Genomic DNA, 25,797 nt, shown 5'->3' on the forward strand with positions numbered 1-25,797 from the left:
GATAATTTGAAAGGTGCGAAGAGTATGCTTTGCGTTTTTAAAGGCGAAGTCAAACAAAAGCGTGGTCGAAGGTGTTACTAATTAGTCACAACTCACAGAAGACAACTTGTATTAAAATATCGCTCTTTAATGTCACATTGACAAGTGTCATATAATTTTAAGTTGGGATACAGCTTGAATCGTTAAAAATTCAAGGTCGCTCAATATGAAGAGCGCCCAATCTCGAGATCGAAACGCTTACAAGAGCGTTAACAAAAATTATGTATCTTGACTGCTTGTACATATGCTCATGTTTAGAAACTTTATAATTTTAACAAAATTTGTATGTTTGCGCACAAGGAAACAAGAAAATTACAATAACTGTTAATCTCACTTGCAATTATATCTTGGTGGTTTTCGATTGAGGTTTGAAACCGTTTTAACACCAACCTGGGTTTTGTTTTGTGACTAGCTTATGTTTGGTCTGACACATGCTCGCACCATGGTCTCACCCTAATCACCTAAAACATTCTAGCGAATCACGTTTTTCATCCACGCGTTTTCCCACGAAGGTGTTGAGGACGGTTACATGTACTGGACTCAATTTCTTGCTTTCACTTGTGGCAATAAAAAGTTAAATTTTTTTCTGTGTGACGCACGATCAAAAGGCACTCTTTCTATTCCTCAACATAAAAAAAGATATTTCCTGACACTCCTGTAATCTCTTGTGAATTAAAGGTCACCGTCAAGTTACGATATCCAGGTCTTTCCGCCGCTTGGAAGGTCGCAGTTACCTCTTTTGTCTCGTTGGCACGCACGGGTCCGCTAAAGTGTAAAGAAACAAAACAAATGGTTTGTTGATCTTGAGCTTAAAATTCGGGGTCGGTTCAACGAAAAATAGACATTAAGGTTCCCAAGCGCCCGTGTGCGTGCAAATTTTTCAAAGACATGCAGCCTCAAGAGCTAATTCAAAAGAATGTTCAAGACTATGTGAAAGGGCTAACGTTTGCATATGAATTTACATGTTCTAAATAAATTTGAAAATTGTATGAAATAAGACTTTGTCTGAGTCTTGCCAGTACAGGCGCCTGAGCACATGCACATGTGCTTCTTTCTCAACTTTTTTTCCTTTTTTCTTTTCCGCTATCCTTAAAATGAAAAGACCATGTCACCACCATTGTAGCTTTGCAGTGCATTGTGTAAATGATATATGACATTTTTCCATTATTCATTAAATCTAGAATATCTTACTCGCAAGGAATTATATGAGTCTTTGGTTTCAAACGGCTCTCAAAGTGAAACTTTCCTTTCGTCAGGTCAATCGGAAGAGGGTTGTGTATAGATACCGTCACAGTCACTTTTTCATTTAACTTCGGAGACGTTGAAGAAGCCTAAAAATGGCAAAAAAAACAATTGTAAGGTAATACAGCGCTTTAAATGACCTCCGCAGACTCTTACGATATTATCTGTTAGGCAGCATATCCTGAGGTTTTAATTTAACAGAGCATTGCACTCGCCCTACGCACTTATTGCATATTATTGCATCTATTGTTTAAATGGCTGGAAAAGGAGATGGAGAGTGAATTAGACACTTAGAAATGCTAAGAAAACCATCGACTAGGTCGCTTTGTTTGGGATGTCCATGACAAAATTTTGCTCCCATGGCGCTTTTACAGTAAGTGATCCCCACTGCAGATGACTTACAGTTCCATCTTTTGGATGATTTTCTTCTTACCGAGGGAAACGAAGTTACACAGCGGTTGCCTTAGTTTTATGCCCGTATCGCCTCTTAGCGCAGAGGGCAGCAAAAAAATTCTTTCCATTCTTCCCTATACCGGGCCTGCTTCTAGATTTCCCCCTCGTCTTCTGTCTGCTGCAAAGTTTTTTTAGGTCGGCCTCTCTCCGCTTTCCCTCTGGTGTCCAGTGGATGGCCACTTTTACAATGCTGTCGGTTTCTCTCCGAAGTATATGCCCGATCCATATCCATCGTCGTTTTTGAGTTTGGTTTTCATATCTTTAAGATCCAGTAGCTCATTTTTGGAGATTTCCTTCAGGCTGATCTTGAGGCCCGCTTTATTCGCATACATGTTGAGCTGTGTGGCTTTGTTCTACATCTGACCATGCGTGTGCGAGAACAGGGCTACGTTATCAGCACAAAGTCCATATCTTTAAGCGTGCTGAAAAGGGACAACCTTATTCTATTTGTTTCTCTTTGTTGCCTGTCTCATGACCCAGTCGATGGTCAAATTGAAAGGAGAGACGAACTCACACACGCTTGTCTCACACCGGTCTTAATTTAATAAAGTTACTTCACTTCAAAAAAGATATTACATGAAAAAAATTCCATGGAGAAATTTTGATATTTCATTCATATCTGTACAGCAGATGGATATTTACATAACAAGACTACCCATTTTACCGTTAAGTTCAGCCCAGGTTTCTTGAATTCCACCACGTCCTGAATGGCAAAGCGCTGATCTGTTTCTTCGACGGTTCCTTTCAGGAACACTTTGATGCTGGCCTCTGCTGCTGACTTACCTATCAATTCAGCGGTTGAAATTTCCAATGTTGCACCTTTTTCTGCAGATAAACGTATTACGATAAATAACCATGCCTTACTCAGAACACGACTTTTCGTTGTTATATGCATCATCCTCAGGCTATGCACAAGTGTTTCAAGTCTTCTTTATTCCTTGAGCTAAAAAAAAGTTTCTATAAAAGCAATCTCTGAAATTTTCACTAAATTACCTTCCCCTGGTTCAAGAACGACAGTGTTCTTAGCTTCCTTTAGAGTACGTGCGGCTTTACCAGTATAAAACACCAAAATGGCTGTAAGATAGCTTGTGACTGTTCTCCTCTCGTTGGATTCGTTCTTAGCAAAAGCAGTAGCCTTGAAGTCTTCTCCAAATTTCACTTCATCGGCTATTTCAAGCCTTTTTGTGACATCTTTTACGGCGGTCTCGTATATTTCGAGGTCAGCTTTGGAGCTAAATCTGTTCACAAATTCCACTACACTCCTCTCCTTCTCTGAACCTATTACAGATTTATAACAAATGATTATAAAAAAAAATTCACTCGAAGTGAACGGGAGTGCAATATGCTGATATAATTTTTTTCTTTTTCCCTATTCTGTTGCTCTTCCTGTAGGCCAAAATATCGAACCTTCGTTGTTTATAAGTCCATTTTTCCTCTCCTTGGAGAAGAAGGAAGGTGTAACGAAGTAGAAAACGTTTTGGGTCAAATTATCTTGTCTGATTATATTTCCGCTGACTCAAATTCGTATTATAATCACGTAAAATTATAGATGACCTCACATAGCACAACTGATAAACTTCCTTCTAGCTTATTAACAGCTCAATAGAACAAGTCAAACAACGAAAGAACACTTAGTTTGGTTTTCTATTCAATTCGTTTCAAGGGAAACCCTGGGAAGTTTGCAAGTTAGCCGCGAGTTTTCCTAGCTTTCGTACAAACATATGGCGAACAGAGGTCACTAAAATGTGACACGTGAAGTGTTCTTTACAGATTGTACGGCCAACCTTGCATGTTACTGAGAATACCTTCTGGATGTTTGTAGTGACGTGTAATATCTTGTCTTTCTCCATTCGTGCCAGGCTTTAGAGTACTGATGTTCTTGCCAATAACCATCTTGTCAGTTTGAATGGCTCTCATTTCTCCGCTAAATAAGAACGGAACCTCCCAATAAACTTTGTCAGCGTTCACTTCGGCGAAGATGAAGCCCGTGTCATAGTTGAGGTATACCTCTCCATTCTTAATGGCATTAACTGAGGCAGGTCCACACTGGTAAAAGCCTACACAGACATGAAGGAAGGTTTTTATTACTCGAGAGAAGATCAATAGACGAGACCAAATTTCTCATAGAGGCTCTACAATGCCTTTCAATTGCACGAGTGTCTTAAAAACTAAAACACATCCTAAGATTAGAGTTTTTGTTTAGGAAACATGTCTTCCGTTAATTTGGGGCTTTTCTATCAAGAGGGAAAGAAATATTACTATATGACCTCTCAAACCGAATCTCAAATACTCTGGGTCGTAGTAAACAAACCATAGAACAATAGGAGTAAATTGCTTTGCAAAGGAAACAACAGGGACCCATTGACTAAGTTCCCGATGAAAAATGCAAGACAATTTTGGAGACAAAAGACGCTCGTGACGATAAAACATGGCTTATTACGAAACAAAACAACGAGAAATATGCGTGAGAAAGGCATTTGCGAAATGACAGGAAAAAAGAAAAATGCTTGGAAAAAAGGAAAAAAATTTTTTTCCATTTTTTTTTCCTTTTGCCTTACCTCCACTTTCTTCCTGAGGTGTCCCGTCTATCGCTTGCCAGCCATCATGACCATCAGGAAGGTCAACGCGTTTGAACCAACACTCGTTCCACACGTGATAGTTCCTGTAAAATCAATACGCACTTATTAAACAATTAGCTAAGGCTTAGATACAGCGATTTGGCAGACATGTTGACCTGATGGTTAGCACCCTCAGCGCTAAGCGAGCAGGGCGGGTTCAAGACCGGGCAAGGTCAATCAGTGTTGTGATCTTTGGCAAGACACTCTACTCTCCACTCTTGATCATGAGCTCGAGTGTAAATGAGTACTCACTTATTGACAGAGCATCCTGACAAAATACTGGAAGTAAGCTTGCGATGGACTAGCAACCTCTGTAGGAGGAATAAGCATTACTCCAAATCGCTTCATGCTACAGCAGTCAAAATAAACTCCGGCTCCACTTATTTCGACTGCAAACTTTGTCAGTATTTTTAAGTACAGTGATAATAATAGTAGGGAGTCTATGAAAACCACGACGGCAACGGCAACGGGAATGTCACTAAACAAAAGATTTAAAGAGCAGAACAATGACTATACACGTGCGTTGTAAATCTTTTAAATTTCTTTGCGTCCTCTGTAAATCAACAAAGCAAAACCAAATTTTGTCTAATCGACTTTAAAGTATCGCGAAATTTGTGGGTAAAATATAGGTACATTTTTAGCTAACGTTGTCCACGGCGTCGCCATCGTCGTTTCTTAGTCTCCCTTGATAGTGACTTAGATAGTTTTTTACAATGCGCCGTGCCTACCATACGGAATCTTCATTGTAGCTTGTATCGGGTCGTCCATCCGCATCAAAGTGGTAATCAATCGTCAAACTGCTGTCTGTGTCGTGGGCAGACTCAAAGTTTGTGACACTTCTGGTCGGTATTCCTAACGCTCGGAGCACTAAAACACATTGAAGCTACATAAATTCAGATGACTCTGCCATCTCGGTTAAGATACTTATGTTTGACCTAATAAATTTGCGTCTGTCTATTACGCATATCAGAGGGTGGAGCATTATCATGGAATACGATATTCTGCTAACTATAATTGTCATGAAATGATGGCGTTTAGCTCTCTTGATCTGATTTTAAATTTTCTCCTCTTATTAGTACACCTTTTAATTGTAAGTTATTCCAGATAATTTAGTGTCATAAAGTACCCTTCAGCAGATAATTTTGCATATTATTACACTTAATATGTGACACAGTGTAAGTAAGGCGACAAAAGGCCTCATGTGAAGTACTTCTAGAACGTAAAGGGTTATGAAATTTAGTTCAAACAGTTTTGCGTCCACAAGACGGAAATGAATCATCACAGATGACGCCTGTTCGCAGACTTTCCTTTTTCCCAGATGCGTTTGTAGCTCTCTTCTGATTCATACACAGGCTAAATCATTGACTGTGACAAGTTTACATTCAAAATACTGCAGCTTACGTACATGATGTTAGGATTCCAGAAAACACCCAGCATTGGCCATATTTAACTATATCTTTCTCTTTCCAAAACTGCTCCAGAATTGCAATACTCCCACTCCATTCCCAGGGTGCAGTTCCGTCTTCAAAATCTTCCGGATCACCCCAATTACCCTCCAAGAGGGTTGAATTTACCTGTGATGATACGAAGGAAGATCTCAAAGCTGAAACTATCGAGTCTTCACGCACACGATATACACGCCTCCCATTAGCTAGCCCGACTATCTTTCCCGCGACCTGCTTCCAAAATTCGAGAAATACATTTTGGTTTCACCTATCACTTTGAGGGAGGGTGAAAAACGACCTCTCTAGAAACAACCGCAGTATTATTTGACTTTTTTCAGATAACGAACAATGTCTTCTTGTTAACAGGAGATGTCAAAGAGATGTCAAAAAACAGAGCTCGAAATATTTCTGCTGTCTTTGTTTATGAGAACATTTATCATTAAAACATGCTCTCTGGTCCTTGTTTAAAGTGACAAGAAACCGCGTCCTCAATGCATGGCGCACAACAAGATTATTGAACGTGATTGTAATGATAACTACATGCATGAAACTCCCACCATGTGTGTCATTTTCCTAACCACGTGAATAACATTGGACATCGCGGTAACGGAGAGGCCGGCCTTCTTCAACAGGAACAAAGCCGAATTTAAAGCTGCATCATCAAACTAAACGTGAAAGAAGAAAAGGAAAACCATGAAAGAAAATCAAAGCACAATGCGACCTTTACTGAGGTAATACGTTTGATTCGGTTAAACTAAACGCGGGTGCTGAATAATAATAATAATAATAATAATGTTTATTTCTTATATTGCGCAGTCTAGCATGCGATAAAGATATGATCGAGTGCGCATTACAACACTAAAATCTTAAAGTAATAAATGGCTAGTCCAGATAATGATAATAATAATAACAATTTACAATTTTCGGAAAACAATAAAAGTAAAATATGAGTTAATAAAAGAACTAATAAAAAGCTAATTTAAAAAGATGTGTCTTTAGTAAAACTTTAAAAATGTTCAATGATTGACATTGTCTAATTTCTAGAGGTAGTCGATTCCATACTTTGGGCGCAGCATTTTCAAACGCCCTATCCCCGAGTGTCTTTTTTGTTCTATAGGTATTGTCCATTAGGAGTATGCCCCGGTATGATCTCAACTGATACCGCGAGCTCTCTTTGATTTTTATCAAGTCTGAAAGATATTGTGGTGCGACGCCGTAGATACATTTGTGAACTAGCATTGCTATCTTGAATTCTATTCTGTGGGTAACCGGAAGCCAGTGCAGGTTGATCAGGGATGGTGTGATAGGATCATACCTAGATATAGTACATACCAGCCGAGCACCTGCGTTCTGCAGGCGTTGCAGCTTACCAAGATGACCAGCGGGCGTACCATATAACAGACCGTTACAATAGTCTAATCGTGACATTATAATAGCCTGTACAATGGACTTCCTATTATCATATGATAAATACTTTCTAATACGCCGGATGTTATGTAGATGGTAATAAATATTCTGACATATGCTGTTAATATGTGTGGTCATATTCATGTTTGCATCAAACCAAGCACCCAGGTTTCTAACAGAGTAAACCGCAGAAACCTTTACCTTACCTACTTGCAAGTCACTTATCATAACCTTATTTAACTGTGCGCGTGTACCTATAATAAGAAACTCGGTCTTAGCATCGTTCAGCCGAAGTTTGTCTTGGACCATCCAGGTTCTTATGTCCCTGATGCAAGCTTGTAGAGCGTCAACAGCATCCGTCTCAGTAGCAGAACCATCCGGCTTAAATGAGATAAAGAGCTGCGTATCATCAGCGTATGCGTGAACGTTAGGGAGATGGGATTCAACAACATCGAAGAGCTTACTTGCGTACAACGTGAAGAGCAAGGGACCAAGACATGATCCTTGAGGTACCCCTTGAGGCAGATCAAAGTCACTCGAATAGCTCCCGTTAATCAGGATTCGCTGTTTCCTGTTTGATAAATACGAGTGAAACCATTTAAGAGCGGTACCTGTAATTCCATACGTCACGCACAGGCGATTCAACAACACTTGGTGGTCAATCGTGTCAAATGCTGCACTCAGGTCTAGCAATACCAAAAGAGTAACTCGTTGATTGTCCATTGCAGCTAGTATGTCATTCTGTATCTTCAATAGGGCAGTCTCTGTGCTATGACCAAGTCGATAGGCTGACTGGAGGATGGGATACAAACCCGACTGAGTAACGTGATCGGTTGTCTGATCATAAACTGCACCTTCAACCAATTTAGAGAGGTATTGCAGATTACTCACAGGTCTTAAATTGGATAAGGAAGTCCCTTGCTTGGTCTTCTTCAGTCTTGGATCCACAAGGGCCGTTTTCCAATCAGATGGAAAGTGTCCCAAGGAAAGTGAAGAATTCACGACATTAGTGATGATGGGGAGAAGCATATCGGACATGCCAACTACTAAATTGGTCGGCATAGGATCAAGTTGACAGCTTTTCTTCGATGATCTACTGACCAGCTTCCTTATATCTTCCACAGAATACGTATTGAAATGATCAAGTTTCCTATCGCCTGTAAACACTCTATCCTCAGCCACCGCCCCAGGATGAAGAGTACACGCATCAAGCTCTGCCCGAATCTTTGCAATCTTACGGTCGAAAAACCGCCCGATATCGTTGGCTAAGGTTGAGTCGTCCGTGTATTCTGGAAAACACAAATCATTCCTAGGAAGTAACAATGATCGAGTGGCCCTGAATAGCTTTCCTTGGTTTTCACTATTGTCGTTCACAAAGTCTGAGTAGGAAGCATGCTTAGCCCGTGTACTTAAATAAGTAACGTGGTTCTTGAGTTTCTTGAATGCCAACAAATCTTCATGGCCAGAAATCAAGGACAGCCAGCGGTTCCGACCGTAGGCTCATTTTATGCGAATGTTGAATAGCTGCTAAGGTTGCCTCGATCTAAAAATGGCGGCTAAGAAGACGTGTTCCTTTTACCGCGAATTGAATAATTTGAGCACTGCCGATTTTTTTAATGATCAAAAGAGGCTGAAATCATCAGCCAAGGGACCATATTATGAGGTGGAACGTGTGATTTCAAAGAGAAACCGCAAAGGCAAGATAAGTTGCTTCGTTTTGTTTGTCCGATCTGATGTACTCAAATGGAGTCAGTCAATAATCAGGCTAAAATATATCTCAATTACGCCTTAGGTTGAATATCTTGTGAAGTGGAAGGGCTACGGCTCCCTCTCCAACACTTGGGAACCAGAAGAAAACCTTAATTCGTTGGCACTGAAGTGAGAACGGTGTTTTGATTAAGATAAGTTCTCTCATTGGGCATTAATATGGAACTTGACAGTAGCATTTCTGAGATTCTACGATTTGATCAAATAATTTAGTCACAAGTTCCGATGTTACAATCTTAAAACCCGTGAAAGCAAATATTTTGAAAATTCTAATTTTTTAAATAAACCGATTGTTGTCTTATTGTCATAGGCAATATTTAGTGATTCAATTTCCCTGTTTGATGGTTAATCTTTGGCATTTTTGTATATAAAATTCAAGTACATTTTTCAACTGTACAGGTATCTATCTCTATCTGACCAAAAATAAATTGTCTTTATTGATTTTTTCCCTTTTTAGAGCATATTTAAACCCAAAGCCTACCCAGGAGTTAATTAGTTCAAGTGTGGATGCCTTGCATGCTGCAATTTTGGAAAACCTTGCCTCAAAGAGTTTATCTCCAACAATCATTCCATTCAGGCATGATGTTTTCCAGTATCTTTTCAGGGGAAAGGGGAAAAAAAGCCAAGACTTTGGAAATGTACTGTTGGAAAAACAGGATTTTTCCAACTGCTCCCTTCCAATTGATTGGGACAGACTTTTAGATAACTTGGGGGATGGAACACTAGTTGAATTTCCTATAAAAGTGCGGCTATTTATGTCAAGAAGCCCTAAAAACCATACTGTGAGCAAGGAAAAAGCAATAATATCATCGCCTAGGTATTTTATTGAAAAACTAAGCATTAATTGTAAGAAAAAGCCATTGCGTGTTTCTGCAAATTAGTTTATTTATAAATGTGTAAATGGTTTTGTGTACAATATCAGTATATATAATTCTGATACAAATCAGTTTTTATACTCTTTCTGTCTCAATATAATTGTAAATACCTGTACCTTAAGAATAAATGACAATGTTTTACTATCATGTCAATCCTACCATTAATAAATCTCTGACCTATATACAAGATATGCTACTACAATTCACAGGTGGCATTATTAATTTTTCTTCTCTCGTAGTCTTTTGCTCTTCCTGTTTTCCCTGAGATCATGTTCCCAATAGGAACTTTTCCTTTTACTGTAGGTTCTCTTTGCACGCTCACTGTCGCGTAGATTCCATTGTCTGGACTCAAGCTTAAGAATGTCAGCAGGAGCATCCCATTTGTTAGATTTTTTGTGAACTATAGCCCTGGCCATATCATTGTTTTTTTCAACTCCTTGCCCTGTAAACAGTTTGATAGTTCTATAGTTTTGCAGAAATATGGGAATGTGGTAGACCATAGCATGCATGTATGGGGTTACATTAGCTCTTTTATAGCCATGCCTTTTTTCTCCTAGTGATGTAAACAGATTCACCCATTCCTTTGCTTTCCAGAAGTAGTCATTTATCATTTCTGTGGAGGGATTCCTGCAGGTTACAGTGCTATATATTTCCCTAAACTTTTCCCATACAGTTTTTACTACTTCAACTGTATCTGGCTGAATAATCCCATTGAGTTTGGTTGGAAGTTCATTAAGCAATTTTTTCTTGTCTGACCCCAAGAGGCTAGTAAAATCGTATTGCCCAGACCCTTTCCCATCAGCATTTGTTTTTTCCCATATGTCAAAGGAGACCCCACATGATCGAATTGCTGCCTGCAAATTTTTTAGGTGTTCATTTTTTTGTTGACATTTCCTCTTGTCCCAGTTTTTGCTTCTGTCCCAGTCTAAGGCATCCCGAACCAAATTTTCTATGAGAACATCTGAAATCCTTAATAGAAGGTGCAGTTCATCCAACACTACATGATCGAGCTCTATATGAAGTAGAGGCTCATGTTCACAGCAATATTTGTCATTTTGTTTCTTTTTCTTTACTAGTTCAAACATCTCTGTAAGAGTTCTCCTTAGATCTGGAGATTGATAATGGTCTAAATTGAAGCTTGTGTCCCACCTCATGTCTTTGTGTATTTTGCACCATACACATGCATAGTGTGAGGTAGCACCCTTCAAACCCATCACAAGTAAAATGAATTTGTAATCGCCCCCTAGGAAAAATTCCAAATTAATTGATTTGCCACCCACTTCTATTTTCTTCTTACTTATAAGAGAATTGATGTCCTTGAAGACATCTTCAAATGACTGCCTTAAGGTATTGTAGTGTTCTTTACCCTTCACAACAGCTATGGTGTGGTTACCTTTTGCTGCCATAACTTCATCATCTGAATGGAGTAGGGCAAAACTCATAAGTATGAAACTAGAATTTCTGGTCATTCTCGCCCCATCCCCTGAAATTTTGATTTGTACATGATCCACATGTGGATGGCTTGCCACATAGTCTTGAACCCTGTCTCTCAGAAGGTCAGTGAATGATGTCTGTGCCCCTTCCGTCTCACCGGGGGTGGAGGTGATATGACAGATGTCATTCAGCTGACTTCTCCTTTGCTTTACAAGGTATGACTTTGGCAAGCCATCAACTACCATTGTAAGCTCATGATAAAAGTTGTCTCCAACACAAAATTTATCTAATAAAAATAGCACCTTTTCTACTTTGGACTTCTCCTCTTCAGACAGTGAGTCAAATGCATTTGAGTTCCCATTGTAATTTGACATCTGGTCTTCAGCCATTACTGTGTGACTGATGCCAGTCTTTTGCTCATTCATAGTCATTGACTCTAGTTCCAGTCCAAATGACTTTGCAAACCACAAAGCAGTTTTGGCTCTACACATAAATTCCTTTAAAGTGCGAGACTTCTTCTTCACCTCTGATATATCTTTCCCCACATAAGTTTTGTCTGAATTTTCAATTTTCTCGAAGTAATGTTGGAGTTCTTCATTCTTTGACTGAAGGTTAGACAAACTTTGTTCCTTCTCTTGAATGGCTAAATACATTTCTGCAAATAGCTGTTTACTCTCTGCTTCAAGATGCTGGTAATTCTGCTTCCACTCCTCCAGTTCATCTCTAATAGCCTCAGTTTCTTCCCTCAAGCAAGTTACTGAAAGTGTTTGTCCTTCAAAAATGTGGAATCTTCTCACTTTTGAGTTAAGTTCCTCTCTCTTGCTACCTCCTTTGGCCTTTGCATATAAATTCTGGACCATTCCAGCAATTTTTGCAAGGGTATTGTTTACTTCTTTTCGTATTTGCTCATCAGCAGTTATGGCAAAGGTATGATGAGGAATACAATACTCAAAAAGGTCAACATAGGTGTATTCCTGGACTGCTGCAGGACTTAGATCACTGCTAGTTGATGCTGACTGATTAGGCTGACTTGCCACAGCAGCTGTCTTTCTAACCTTCTTCTGCAACCCTAGGAATTCATGCCAAGCCTTTATCAATGGATAGGGAATATCCACTGCCACAATGACATTTTTTGTGACTGCCTTTGCAGCATAATTTAAAGAGGGGCTTTCGATGCTCAATTTCCATTTTAAAAAGGATTCCAGTGGAGGTCTGTCAGACATTCTATAATTTTAAATTTTACGTCTACTAATAAACGAATTAGTTCCAAGCCAAATCAATGTTCTGAGACTTAATTTCACACTACAGGAATTGTGCGAAGGCCATAAACAGCAAAAAATTTGCATTTTATCACGTTTCTGGAGCCTTCAGTGGCTCTTAAACAGCGGTAATTGCCTATTAAAGCTTCACAAAATGGCGGTTTGTTGACACCGATTTCGGAGGTTTTCTTGTCATGATTAAGACACATGTTTGCACCGCTTTGCAGCCAAATTTTCTCAGCGAGATGCTCTCATTCGAAACTTGAATTTCCGCATTATTCAGATCTATTTCGCCGAATGTTGGAGAACTTACGAGCTTTCAAATAGCTGTGGAATTGAGGAGCAACCTTCGTAGAGGAAGTTAAGATGTGTGGAGTTGGTTCATGGACACGTACGGCAAACTTGTTGGGAATGAAAGTATGTAATCAATTACCAATTTAAGACCGCTAAGTCGCCACGAAAAGCCCAAAAGATGGTCCACTGCTGCCGAATTTTGGCACGTCGTTACTGCGAGCGACTTTGCGTGAGGTATGTTTAGGGTGTTTTATCATGTTTTAGATGTGTGGAACTTGACTTTTCACATGTACGATTAAATTACAAATGGATTTCTTACCTCTCTCATACAAAGCTTTTATGAAGCTGCCATATTTAAAGTCCACAAATTGCTAGGAGTGCGCATGCTTAGGGGCCATGTTGTCCTCGATTTCTGGCCATGTCCTGTGATCGTGTTCTTCTCCATCTCCGTTCTGCTTTCCGGCGTCGCCTTTTTGCCTCGGCTATCTCACTGGTATACCAGGGTACCTTGGGCCTAGCCCGCACTGTTTTGGTTTTTAAAGGTGCGTGACGATCAAGAACTTGAGAGAGTGTGGTCGTGTAATCCTCTACAAGTACATCCAAGTCCAGTGGGGTGATGGGATCGCTATTACCTCGATCACATAGCCCTGTAAGTACTACATCGTTCGAATTGCGCATCAAGGCAACTTGTCATAAAAGACACATCGAAGAGAAAGCTATTGTTCTTTTCTTTTAAACAAGCTGGGTGACAAATTTATTTACCAGGCGCTCCGTAAAAGTCGCATTTAATGCAAAGCTATTCCCCCCCCCCCCTTCCATCCCAGCCACATTCTTTTTACACCAAATTTTAAATAAACTTGAAGTATTTGACATATTGTTACTGACCTGTCCGAAGTTCCATGGAAATCCGGAAAATCTCTTCCAGCTTCCTCTCCAAATAGAGCCACTTTCCCTTAGAACATATTCATCAGGATCCAATTCAAGATCTTCATTCTTCTCCATGTACACCACATCATCTGCAAAAATAGTATCATTATCATTGCACATCCTGACAGCTGTAAGGTAATTTACATTCCCTCCACTTATGTTCAAAGCGCATGCAAATAAACACTTATCTGAGCGATTTCTCAAAAAGAAAATAGAGAGAATAAAAAGTTTAATTTTATTGTCAAGATCGGCAAATATTCCTCTAATAAAGTGCAATTGTCCGATACTTTATTTAAGGGTTTCAATGGGGTTAACTGATAACCGTAAAACGGTTAAATACTTTAACCGTTAGGCGTACCTGAAATTGACAAAATTTAACCTTTAGGCGTACAAATTGACAAAATTTAACCGTTAGGCGTACAAATTGACAAATTTTAACCGTTAGGCGTAAGAAAGGTAACCGTACTAAAAATAAATTTTTGGTGATAACAATGAATTGACGTTAACCGTAAGTGGTAAGATGGCCAAAATTTTTATAACCGTTAGCTGTAAAAGTCAGCGCCTCATTGAGACCCTCTTATTTCCTCTACTTCCGTATGAAACACCTTGCTATTTTGCTCACTACTGCTGTTCTTTCTATTCGGACTTTGTAATGATTCCCAAAAACTGGCTCGTAATGGCTTTCGTTATATAATTTTTATTTCTGTTTTTCTAGTGTGAGTTGCTCTGTGATTTTTAGTTTCATCAATTGCAAAGAATTTTAGTTACCTTGACACCACGCATTGAATAAGATGCAAATCTGTTCTTCTTCATGTTTGTATCGATATAGCGACGCGTCCCCTGAGGAATCTTTTGATTTTGTCTCCACCATCAGTTCATAATAGCCAATCGCAGCATTCACAGAGGGCATGACTAACAAACGAACTGTATTTCCATTTGTTTGTTTGACTTGCATTCCCCATTTGGACGATACGAGTTCATCTCGAATTTTAACTCGCTCAATCCCTCCTTTGTTTTCCTGAGGATTATCGCCTATGGTTGTGGTATAAATGCGTTATTGACCAAGAGTGAGTCAACACACCTAGATATTGGTCAATTAATATACCTGAAAAAATTACGCGTTTCTGATTGGCTGAAGTCGAGTGCATTCTCATGTAGCACGAGTGCAAAGTTGTAACACGGGTGCAAATTACAAATAGCGCCCGCACGCTTTCAAAGTTTCGTCTATCTTGACTTTCTGTGATGCTTTTTCAGGTACATCATTAACAAGTAATGACATGATTTCGCTTGAAAATTGGTGTAATAAGCTCTTGTAAACTTTTCAAAGACTACAAACTACACTTGTTCGCCCTACGGGCTCGTGCAGTTTTGTTGTCTTTGAAAAATTTACTCGTGCTTATTAACACCTAATTGCACTCAAAATCATGTTGTTACCTGTACTAATTGAGAAAAAGTAGAAGTTCACAAAAACTTAAAAGATAAAAGGAAACAACTTTTAACTAACATTGTAACTTTCCATCACAGTACAAAAGGTTTTCGAGTTGCCTTTGTCTATAAGCAAGGCTGCTTATTGCTGAAAACTAAATACTAGGTATGAAAAATCTAGATATTTCCAGGTCAGTCGACAACCTTACCAGTGACAAATTGCAGTATGATAACATCAGCCTGAGGTGAGAACTCTCTGTTAAACGTTACTGTGACGTCAAACGCCTGTCCTCTTCGGAAAATCAGTTTTTTGATCTCATATTCGTCAGTCTTGTGAGCCTTTCTGTTTTCAGGTTTATGCAAATCCACTTTCTCTGCCTTCAACTGATTGGCTGAAAGGTAATAGTGGGAACCAAAATATATCATTTGCCCTTTTTGAAGATTTATATCGAATAATTACTTTGGCCTCAATCTGCCTGGACCATTTGGTTAGACTTTTAACTTTCGATTGCGATCAATATCTAATTTTTCTTTACGCTATCAATACACTCTCCAGTGAGTAGGTGATGAGACTAGACAAGCGTATCAGTCAGAAGTGGAAACCAGAAATAAAATCAAAAGCCCCGACTGAACCTTTTTACAGAAAACTACGTTAACTCAGAAAAGTTGGAAGTGAGGATTACTGATAAACACTGGCATTTTATTGGGTTGAAATCAGAATCGTTGTCAAATGATCCCCGTGTCCTATGGCTTGAGATGAAAACTGTCAGAGATAAAGCAATCTCGGTTGAATCCTTATCGTTTAGCTTACACAGATTTAATTTATCGGCGGGTCGGCAAAACATACGAGTTAACATCGCTTCTTTTCAGTCTTACTCTCTTAGAGAAGAAATTTAGAAGCCAAATTGGTATTTACAAATCAAGAGTGCCTCGTTTTTCGAGGCTCTCTTTCTAGCGGAGTCAGAAAAACTTTAGAGAAACTGATATTGTTTAAAACTTAATATTTGCAATAAAGATATTTATTTCCATATCGTTCTCTATCTTTGCTTCAAAAAATGAAAGGAAATAAATCCCAGTGCTTTTAAATTTTGATATTTGCGAGTTTTAGGAGTCTCGTGGAAATTCTACCATCAATTTTTTTTTTCAGAATAGTTATTAAGCTTTATGCTAAAAACCAAGAGATTATAAACTCTTTGTAATATTTTGTCACAAACTTAGTCGTGCTTCTCATTTGTATCGGATCAATGAGTGATAAAAAGAAGGTTAATACTTTAACATATCTGTTTTTAAGTGATGGTAGAGGCTTATGGCACAGTCCAGACTTCACAAAGCACGATTTTAGGACGAAAGAAACGACTGAACTAGTCGAAATCCGGAAAAAAATACCTGAGGAATGTTGTTTAAGCATGATGAATTCTTTGTCCTGGATGTTCAATAATCAGAGACGCCGAATTCGTGGAGCGATTTACACCTTTCGCTTACAAACAGCACTTTAAATAATCGGCCGCCTTAATATTTTCATCTGTGGTTATTCGCTTAAGGATTATCGGTTTTCCCGGAGTGGCGGAGTATCTGCCAAAAGGCGACTTTAAAAAAAAAAAAAACCAACGCTTTTTAAATGATTACCACTCGCCTAGATCAAGCTCAGTAGGTCTGTTCAGTTCTTTAGAAGGCTTTTTCACAAAGAGTCGCCTTTCGACACGTGACACAAAATTAAAGCCGACTTGTCGAAGTTCATTAATCGATATGCACACTACCTGTTTGATAAGAAATTCTAGAATCTACTTATCTAACCCGGATAGGTGAACGGCCCACCATACAACACTTTTATGTGCTTAAGATATTCTTTTCCTTAACCTTGATAAACATTTTGTGAGCTTAACCTCGACTTCAACTTATAATTATGTCAGGTATCGACTTTCCTTTGGAAGCTTTCACCCATTTGTTTATGTGCTTGTTATTCAAAAGTATGTGAAGTATCAGAGCAGAACATCCAGTTTGAATATTTAAAGTTACAGGCATATGCGAGTTATTGAACCCCAAAATACGAACTTTCAGGCAGTAAAATGAACTCAGGTTTTTTTAGGCTAATTCTACGATATGTTAGTGATGTTCTATGACAATGGAATCCGACAAAAATTCAAGATTTCAGTCACTTGCTACAATGCGCTTTTTATTCGCGAAAGTTTCGTCACAGGATTTCCTGATATATTCTCGAACAAACTAATTAAATCAAAGTGAAATCTAACTTGCAAATCTATCTTGAAATCTTAACGCGAGAATACTACTCAAAACCCAACTAAAAGTTGCGGTAAAATTTCTGCACAGCCCCATACTATTGTAAAACAAATCTGTTTTCCCAATGGCAATGTATTGTTTTTGTCATTGTTTTCTCTATTCAAGAACTGAATGCATAATGTAGTATGGGGCTGTACGGAAATTTTACCAAAGTTGCTCCTAAGTTCATTTAATATATTGAATGGATGATGGAAACGTATATATAATACGGGCGTAGAATCATATATAACAATCTCTAACCCTTTCACATTTATGTTTAAAGCTTATTTCCATTTTTTACGTATTTGTTGTTGGAGAAGGCGTCGCCATCCCAATGCAGAACACCCAGTTTGAATACTTTAAGATAGAGGCTGACGAAAGCGATGAAACGCCAAAATTCAAAAGGCACTCAATGGCAATTATGTACCAAACTCGGTGTGTTAAAAGGAAAATAATGCTATCAAATGCAGGGTTTGAAAATAAATGAGCGCATCTTGCGCGTTACCTATTGAACCCTCGGAGTCTGAATAAATCTTATGAAATAAACCAAGCCTTTCAAACCTCGTTCTCTTAAATTTCCATGTGTCAGGACAGCGTTAGGCTTCCTATGAAGAGAAAAAGTAGCTCTGTTCATATTAAGTAGAGGTGAAATGTTAGAAAAGCCGCGATCACGAAACTGGCGTCGTAATTTTGTTTTAGTGGAAGTTCAAGGTCCCTTTACTGTGCACAATTAGTTTTGTTTTTGACGCTCAAACATTTTGGCTGAATAACTTGACGAGAGGTGTCTAGAGGTCTGATAGATCAGCATAATTGGAATGTCACTGAACGTTGCGCACGATTAGGTCCAAAAAAGACCTTATGATAGCCTTTGAAACCTGTCACCTTTTCAAACTTTGTTCTGTTCGAAATTAAAACAAAATTGCGCTTGACAATGTAAATTGGTTAAGACTGTATTCTTGGATGAACATCGATGGTGACTCAAAAAAGAGAAAAAAAAACCAAACCATTGTTTTCTCGTGAATGGCTAACCCTCGAAATTTTTATCTTTTCGGAATTTGTCGCGGTGGTTTACTGCTGCCATAGTGGCTCACAAACATGATATTAGTGACTGTAAAAGGCTTGATTCCAAAGCTGTTACAAGGTAGTCTAGATCTGTTAATACTTACGGTTTGTTGTTGTTGTTAACTGGTTTTATTGGTTTTGGCTGGATTACGACCGGTTTTTCCCTGTTCAAAGAGAATCAAATCATAAGAAAGGAAATTGGAAGACTGAGGGAAACAAAGGACGATACATACGGTGTTGCAGTATAATTCTCGTTGACTGTATTTTCTGGTTTAGGCTGAGTTATCACCGGGTCTACCCTAAAAAAAAAATAAATAAAAATAAAGCCTGAAAGTGAAATCATGAGTTGCCGCTCAACTTGAAACGGGTGAACTGATGAAAATAGTCCAGCGAATGATCATGAGTCGAATGGGAAGAGTAAACATCTCAATCTGTGAAATATTAGGCTAAAGTAAGCGAACTTATAGAAAAGCTGTATTGTGGTAACAGTTTCGTTTGCAGAGTTTGTGTAAATTTTGGATTTTATAAACCAAGGGCCGGTAGTTGGATGTGACTGAGCGCTAACAGAGGTTTTTGATTTAAAGTTTGTTTACGCTTTTCGAGCGCGAGGTATTGATGGTAGTCAAAAGTCTGGCCAAATGAAGAAGCCCAAATAAAACAAAATAAAATGTCCGTAAAAGCTTCAAAATCAAGTGACACAAACCGTTGGTTAGCTCTATCGTGTTTTGAGCAATTGATCTTCAGTTAGAATTTGACAATTTCGTATGCTTGCGATGAGTATTTCCATTTCTTATTAGTTACAAATTCTTATAACTACTCCCATATCTACAGCATAACACTCGTTAAAAATTTAATACAAACTGTCAACCCCTACACTTACGGTGCTCTGGGGCTATCCACTGGCTCAATGGACCGCTCGTTGCTGCATAAAAGAAGGTACAAGAGATATGAAAGACTTAGAAAGGTGCGGGAAATAAGACATTTACTGGGCCCATTTTCACATAACCCCCCTCCCTCGAGTAACAAGAGAGCAAACTCCCGCCTTTACGCGTGACCAAACAGAGACGAGGAAAATAAGAACCTGGATAGGACGTCTTGTCTTTGCGGACTGCACAATACCTTCAAGCTACTAAATTTTCTTGAAGGTTATTTGAATTTCATTTTCGCTTTTTCTCTTCGTTATCTTATTGCTAATGAAACAGAAAGCTTGAAATGGTAACATGTGTACTGTTAAGAATGTTTAACGGCTGTAAGGCTTCAAGTTCAGTCAAGGATCATTCACAGTTCATTATGAAACAGAATGCAAATTTTCTCTTGAAAGTGCATTGTTAATGATGTTTATTGCATTGTCCATTATTTGATTGTTGTACTTAAACGCGGGGAGGCAGTTTTTCAAAAGCGAGCTAAACGTCATTATATAAATTTGACTAGTAGTTTTCAGCTTCACTTAACACTGACCAAAAATTTCAAGAGTTTTATCAAAATCTATAATTCCTTTTTTTTTCTTTTTTGGAACGAAGAGAACGTAGCATTTGCGAATTGTTCTCTATTTCAAATATGATATTTACATCTATCTACTTGTGCAAATTTGGTACTTATTTAGAACTAGTAATCAACGACTGTGTGACCTATGATACTTGGTCGAGCCCCTCCAGTCGCTTGACGTTTGTTTAAGAATGGTTTTCTTCTTTTAGAGGTCTAAATAGTAATTAGAATGAAATACTCTAGACCTCGTTCGTAACATTCAGCGCATTTAGAAATAGCGACCTTTATGATCTACAGCCCAGCTAAACTGCAACTATCGTACATAATACAACTAGGTAACGTGTTCATATTTATGATTATTATTAGGATATCGAGTAGAACATCCTATAACCAGTATCTAAAGTGCTCTTTGAAATACGTGGCTATTTTCGAAGAAAAACGTTGAATGATGTTTTGTTTATACTACGCGGTAAAATACTTTGGTAAAAGCGTCCGAGTTTTTTTCATCGATATCGCACTTGCTTGCCTTTCATCCTAAAATAGTCCGGCTAAACTATTTTAAACTGATCCATATTTAGGTTAATTCTCTTCGAACAAGATGCAAAAATTGGTCTCGTATCTCTCATGATCATTGTTTACTAGTCATTCATGAAGTGAATAATTCAGCCCACATCGTTTCGCTGAATCGAAAATAATTATACAAGAAAAACCAAACCAAATCATCTTAAAATTGTGCGCGTCTCTCCTGCGTTATGGACATGCGTTCGGTTGCATGGATATAATACAGTGCTGTTTCGAGTTTCCTTGATTTTTAATGGCAAACAAAGCTTAGTAAAGCCTAATTTACAGAAAGAAAAGTATATTGAGATACCTTCCAAAACAGTTACAACCGCCACTGGAAGAGCTGGATTCTTGTTGCTGCGCCATATAGCAATTCTATCAGAAAAAGAGAGACCGCTAATTGTAAACATCACATTTAAAAAGTTAGACATGAGTAGTTGCTAGAAATTTCGAGTAGATGGTTGCCGAGACAAGGGACACACAGGTTTCCTTTTCAACCGGAAAATAGAAAAATCATCAGGGGGCATAGCGTTTTCATTCTGCTGGAACGAAATCATGTTATGTTTTGGAATTGAAGTAGTAGCTTCGAGCAAGTACGAGTTTGTTTCGATGAGAAAGCGAGGAGGTTCAGTGCGCCGCTTACTTGCTAAATAAAAAAAACCGCTCCAGTGAATACACGTATACTTACAGTTGAATATAAACTAACTAAAAGAGGAAGCAAATGTGAGCTGTTTTCTATCGGCCATCACATGTATATGCTTGTTGTCATAGTCTCCAAGGAGATTGAAAAAATAATATTCAAAAACAGAAGTGTCATTAGGAGCTCCAGACAAAAGAGACTGTTAAGGAAATTGTAAATGTGTAAAAAATAAATTGCCCTTTCTTTTTGCGAGCTATTCAGGTTTTCCTTAAAAGCATTTCTGTTCAATTTCGTCCCAGTTTCTTTGTTGTACATGTAAATTTTGATAAAAAGAGCGTTAGGGACTAATTAACAAGTGTAAAAAGTGAATGCATTGAATAAAACATGTTTCCTTTCCATGTGGCCTGTGAGTGTGACGGGGGACAATACGGTTACTTCCCATCACACCTTGCGCTCCTACGTCGGCGACCTATATCGGCTGCTTGTTTCAAACAAATAGTCAGTTGTAATGCTACGTACACTATTCCCTTGGAACTACACTTAAATTTTCAACCTGATTGCCTTGTTTCGATTTAGGTAACTTTGGTTGCGATCACAATTTGTCGGAGGGATGGGGGGGAGGGGGGAAGCAAGGATCACCGCTTCGATCGAGCTACAGGTTTGTGGAAGGTATTTTACGAGTTGGGCTTTAACGATGGCTCAAGTTAAGGCCTGGGTTTTATCTTGGTTCGAGACCCTTAGCAGAGTTTCATGCCATTCAATCGAAGAGCGGTAACATGGCGGCCGATCTACGATTAGAGCGTTCACGTTTTCGAGGAAGTTAAGATCGATTTCTAGCCTAAATTTTTCAGAAGACGCTGTTTTTTCGCAGATGTCAGATTTACAGTTGAGGTGAGTGTTGTTTTTGTGTTGTTTTTCAGAAATTAGCTCTAATTTGCTGTAGCTGCGAATTTACTAACGCGTACACCATTAATTAAGAGCGTTCGAGGAAAATGCATTTTTTTGGTTTACTAAACTAGGGATCCAATTTTTTTTAGTATACTTAGGAAATTTTCATTCTCATCAGTATGGGATGAGCGTAAAATTAATAAACCTCGATGTGTAACCTTTCCCATAGAGTAGATCACATTTGTTTGTTTATCAAATCTGAATACAGTGGTACGTTCAATCCCAAGTAAAAAATTTCACAGTGATCTGCAGCACAACACTTTTCTCGGCTATATATGAGCTATGAGCTTCGACAAAGAGAATTTATCAATTAAGCTACAATGCTTGTACTTTTCGAATTAATGAGGAAAATAAAAGCTATACTTACACAGGTGTGTTCTTACAGTCATGTACAGCGAAAAATAGACTTTGGTTGAATCGATCACGAGAGACTTGTCAAAATGAGTGGTCGGTTTTAACCTTTGATGACAAAGGCTCAAGTTACATTCCAAAGACTAGTGATATGCCCATGACCAAAAAAAAAATTGTTTTTAATCATACTTAACAATATTGTTTATTATACTTTTTTTTTGTGAGTCCTTCAACAAAGAGAATTTATCAATTAAGCTACAATGCTTGTACATTTTGAATTAATGAGGAAAATAAAAGTTATACTTACACAGTTGTGTTCTTACATGTACAGTGAAAAATAGATTTTGGCTGAATGGATCACGAGAGACTTGCCAAAATTAGTGGTCGGTCTTTAACCTTTGATGACAGAGGCTTAAGTTACATTCCAAAGGCTAGTGATATGCCCATGACCCCCCAAAAAATTGTTTTTAATCATACTTAAAAGTATTGTTATACTTTTTTGTTTACAGCAAATACTGTTGACATCCAACAACACTGGAATCTGGTGAAGTGTTGTGGGGTCTTATGAAGAATCAGAATAAGCTGGAAGGTATAAATCCTATTATAAATATTATTGAACATAACTGACTGAATGACCATCAAAGAAATGCTTACATGTGGCTGGATTGGCTATGTAGGTGTCATCTAATTATCAAGAGATGGCACCTAGAGCTGGTCAATGTTTTGAGGTGGTTTAACTTTGACCTTTCTGAATTTTCTGCAATGAAAATACTTATTTTTTTTGTTTGAGCTTGCCTTCTGATCAGTAACTGCAAGTTATATTACTGATTAAGAATGACTGTCAACTTGGTTATGAAACTGAGTTAGATGGTTTTTTTTAATGATCTTTTCACCAGTATAAGAGGGCTGTACATGTTAGAAAACATATTGATATGGTTGAATCTTCAGGCACTACATTTAATTTGCTGGTGTGTAGAACAACCTAGAATGTACTTGTTTATTTTTCAAATACATTGGTGTCTACTCCCTGAGACTTTGAATACTCTTTTAAAACCTGCCCAGCATTGATTGGTGGGACACTTGCCTCTTGTCTGTTGAATGGTACTCCTTGACAGTGACATCCAGCAGCAGCTGCTAAAGGTCCCCATCCAATGTTGTGAGAAAATGCCATCTCTTTTGTTACTTTTCTGTATTGTTGACCCTTTCCTTTGCTTTATTGATGATATTGAAGCATTCCACTGCTCTTTACCTTGCAAATGATATGTGCTGAGCCAGGTGAAGGCCTACATAATTTTTTTTAAAAAGAATTTTCACATCCTTTATTAATTTTATCTTTGCTTTACAATTTTTTTCTTTGCATTAACAGGTGATTCCTTCTTTGTTAACCCAGCCTCAGGAACCAGGGATATTACTTCACCAAAGGACTTTCCCAATCACTCCTTGCTTACTTTGCCAAATTCTTTTTAGATCACTGTCCCAAAGTTTTTCACCTCCTTCTGTGTTTGTTTGGAAATCTTTTTTGCTAGTCAGTTCTTTTGTTTGATTTTTAACATCTGTAAATGGCTCCCTTTTGTTCACTGCACAGCATGTATTTTTCTTGTAAAACACACTCTCTACTGGAGTTGTTTCAATAAAGCATTAATAATGTGCAGGGTGTTGATGCAAAATGCCATTAAGTCTACAAAAGTCTCTTCGCAGGCTTGATTTACCTAGGGCAGTTTGCTGCCAGCTTTCAATGGTAAATGTTTTTAGCTACTTCCTCTCTTTTTCAGTGGTGACCACTGTGACATTAGGTGATCTTGTGAAATTAGGTGATCAATGGCCTTATAATTCTTTTGAAAAAAAAAACTTATCAGTGATACGGAATTTTGTTTGTAGTTGATGCTGCCTTTTTTCTATCAGTAAGTATTTGGAAACCTTCAAAAGGTTTGTAGAGAAAATAAACACTTTTGCTGACATGTTGATGAAGATATTCTTTGAAATTTTCCTTGTACAGCCAATACCTCTCTTCCAGATGCCAGCTTACGCCTTTCCTGACTCATTATCATATCTTGGTTATTTTTTCTTATTTTTTGGCAAGGGAAATTGCCCCCCATAACTTAACATGAGCAAATCAGCATGTCAAACTGAAATTTGAAGAACTGAGTGACCGTTGGTAAACTGACTTGGCAGCCATGGCAAGAGAAACATTTGGGATTTTTTATGTAAAAACTGTCGTATATTTGACTCCATTGGAAACCACAAGCCATATAATGCATTCCACGAGTGGAAAGTGCAAAAAAAACAAAAGCAACTATAAACAAACGCAAATTATTAATCATCATTGAAGTATTTCAGCGTTCCTCGAATTACAAGAGTCGCAAACATACTGTTCTAGAGCGCCAAATAATAAACTAAGTCAGTTATTTAAGCAGTATCACTTTTCGCTGCAGTGATTGTCCTATGACCCATGTTGACCGCCATATTTGATTTGCACCTTTGTAATCAGCGGTGTAATGTAATTGTCAGGTCTTGATCATATATTGTTAACGAAAAGAAACAAAATAGCGGCATTTTTCGTAGCCCTAAAAGGAGTAATCATAACGCACCTGCCGGTGCTGAAGTTTCCGTTTCACGCAATTGTCTTTTGAAAAATGGAAGAAGGCATTGATAAACTTTGTCTTCACGTTCGGAATGATGTGTCAAGTATAGTTGATAACAAACAAAATGCTATTAAGTTTTCAAAATTCTCTTCGCTGCTCTAAGAAAAAACTCAATTCTCTTTTTGAAGGAACGAAGGAAATTCATTCCAAACGTAGATGCCTAGAATTTTTTACTGAGTATTTGTTTCATTCATTGATCAGTGAAGAGTGTGTGTAAATCTTACTAATTCCAATAAAAACTGATTGAGTAGCGTTTTGATCACATGACCCGACATGTGACTTTCCTCCTCGGCACTGTTGCCATAAGGTAAAAGTTCTTACGGAAAACTATTGTCCACGAAAATTTCAGCGCAATTAGCTGTGTATTTGCGGAGATATAGCTGTTTATTATCTTAAGGCAATTTACTCTCCTGACCCAGGCCTGAATGACAAAGTATCATACCTGTGGATTGTACATTTAGAACTAAAAGTTACCTAAGAGAACAACAAGCAAATCTGGCTTACTTTATTATCAAGACACTTCCTTTGTCATCTCCTTGCTATAACAATTCCAGTCTAGGTCAAAAAGGAACCTATAAGATGGTATAGGTTGGAAACCTCAGGTGCATTTACAATCACTCCTTTCGGAGCGTTATGTAGAAAACTT

The 25,797-nt window shown here is 38.2% G+C and overlaps 3 protein-coding genes and 1 long non-coding RNA gene across 5 annotated transcripts; 2 read left to right on the forward strand and 2 right to left on the reverse strand.

The window, feature by feature from the left end:
• Positions 1-106: 106 nt before the first annotated feature.
• LOC113685165 (protein-glutamine gamma-glutamyltransferase K) lies at positions 107-22,615 on the reverse strand. 2 transcript variants are annotated; one of them, XM_027202645.2, is made up of 18 exons: positions 22,526-22,615; positions 20,881-20,945; positions 19,405-19,446; positions 18,758-18,823; positions 18,629-18,688; positions 18,024-18,067; positions 15,395-15,577; positions 14,529-14,792; positions 13,719-13,849; positions 6,355-6,462; positions 5,758-5,926; positions 5,081-5,219; positions 4,293-4,396; positions 3,540-3,791; positions 2,728-3,012; positions 2,399-2,559; positions 1,231-1,370; positions 107-804 (listed from the first exon to the last, which is right to left on the reverse strand). In XM_027202645.2, exons 2-18 carry the CDS (start codon positions 20,934-20,936, stop codon positions 657-659), a joined length of 2,352 nt encoding a protein of 783 aa, XP_027058446.2. In that variant the 5' UTR covers positions 20,937-20,945; positions 22,526-22,615; the 3' UTR covers positions 107-656. The 2 variants fall into 2 exon arrangements, with proteins under 2 accessions (XP_027058446.2, XP_089051427.1); XM_089195301.1 differs by lacking the exon at positions 22,526-22,615 and adding an exon at positions 21,259-21,512.
• On the forward strand, positions 8,661-9,993 carry LOC149049756 (uncharacterized). Its single transcript, XM_089195302.1, has 3 exons — positions 8,661-8,918; positions 8,997-9,082; positions 9,429-9,993. The coding sequence occupies exons 1-3, from the start codon at positions 8,754-8,756 to the stop codon at positions 9,850-9,852; spliced, it is 675 nt and encodes a 224-aa protein (XP_089051428.1). The 5' UTR covers positions 8,661-8,753; the 3' UTR covers positions 9,853-9,993.
• On the reverse strand, positions 9,844-12,503 carry LOC149049757 (uncharacterized). The gene has a single exon (XM_089195300.1). It carries the CDS (start codon positions 12,501-12,503, stop codon positions 10,065-10,067), a length of 2,439 nt encoding a protein of 812 aa, XP_089051426.1. The 3' UTR covers positions 9,844-10,064.
• Positions 21,669-24,181, forward strand: LOC149049758 (uncharacterized). Its single transcript, XR_016183369.1, has 3 exons — positions 21,669-22,101; positions 23,019-23,098; positions 23,876-24,181. It is a non-coding gene; the product is annotated as an uncharacterized LOC149049758 (long non-coding RNA).
• Positions 24,182-25,797: the final 1,616 nt, after the last annotated feature.

Source organism: Pocillopora damicornis, chromosome 2 (genome assembly GCF_964200805.1).
Source record: "Pocillopora damicornis chromosome 2, jaPocDami1.2, whole genome shotgun sequence".
Lineage (NCBI taxonomy): Eukaryota > Metazoa > Cnidaria > Anthozoa > Scleractinia > Pocilloporidae > Pocillopora > Pocillopora damicornis.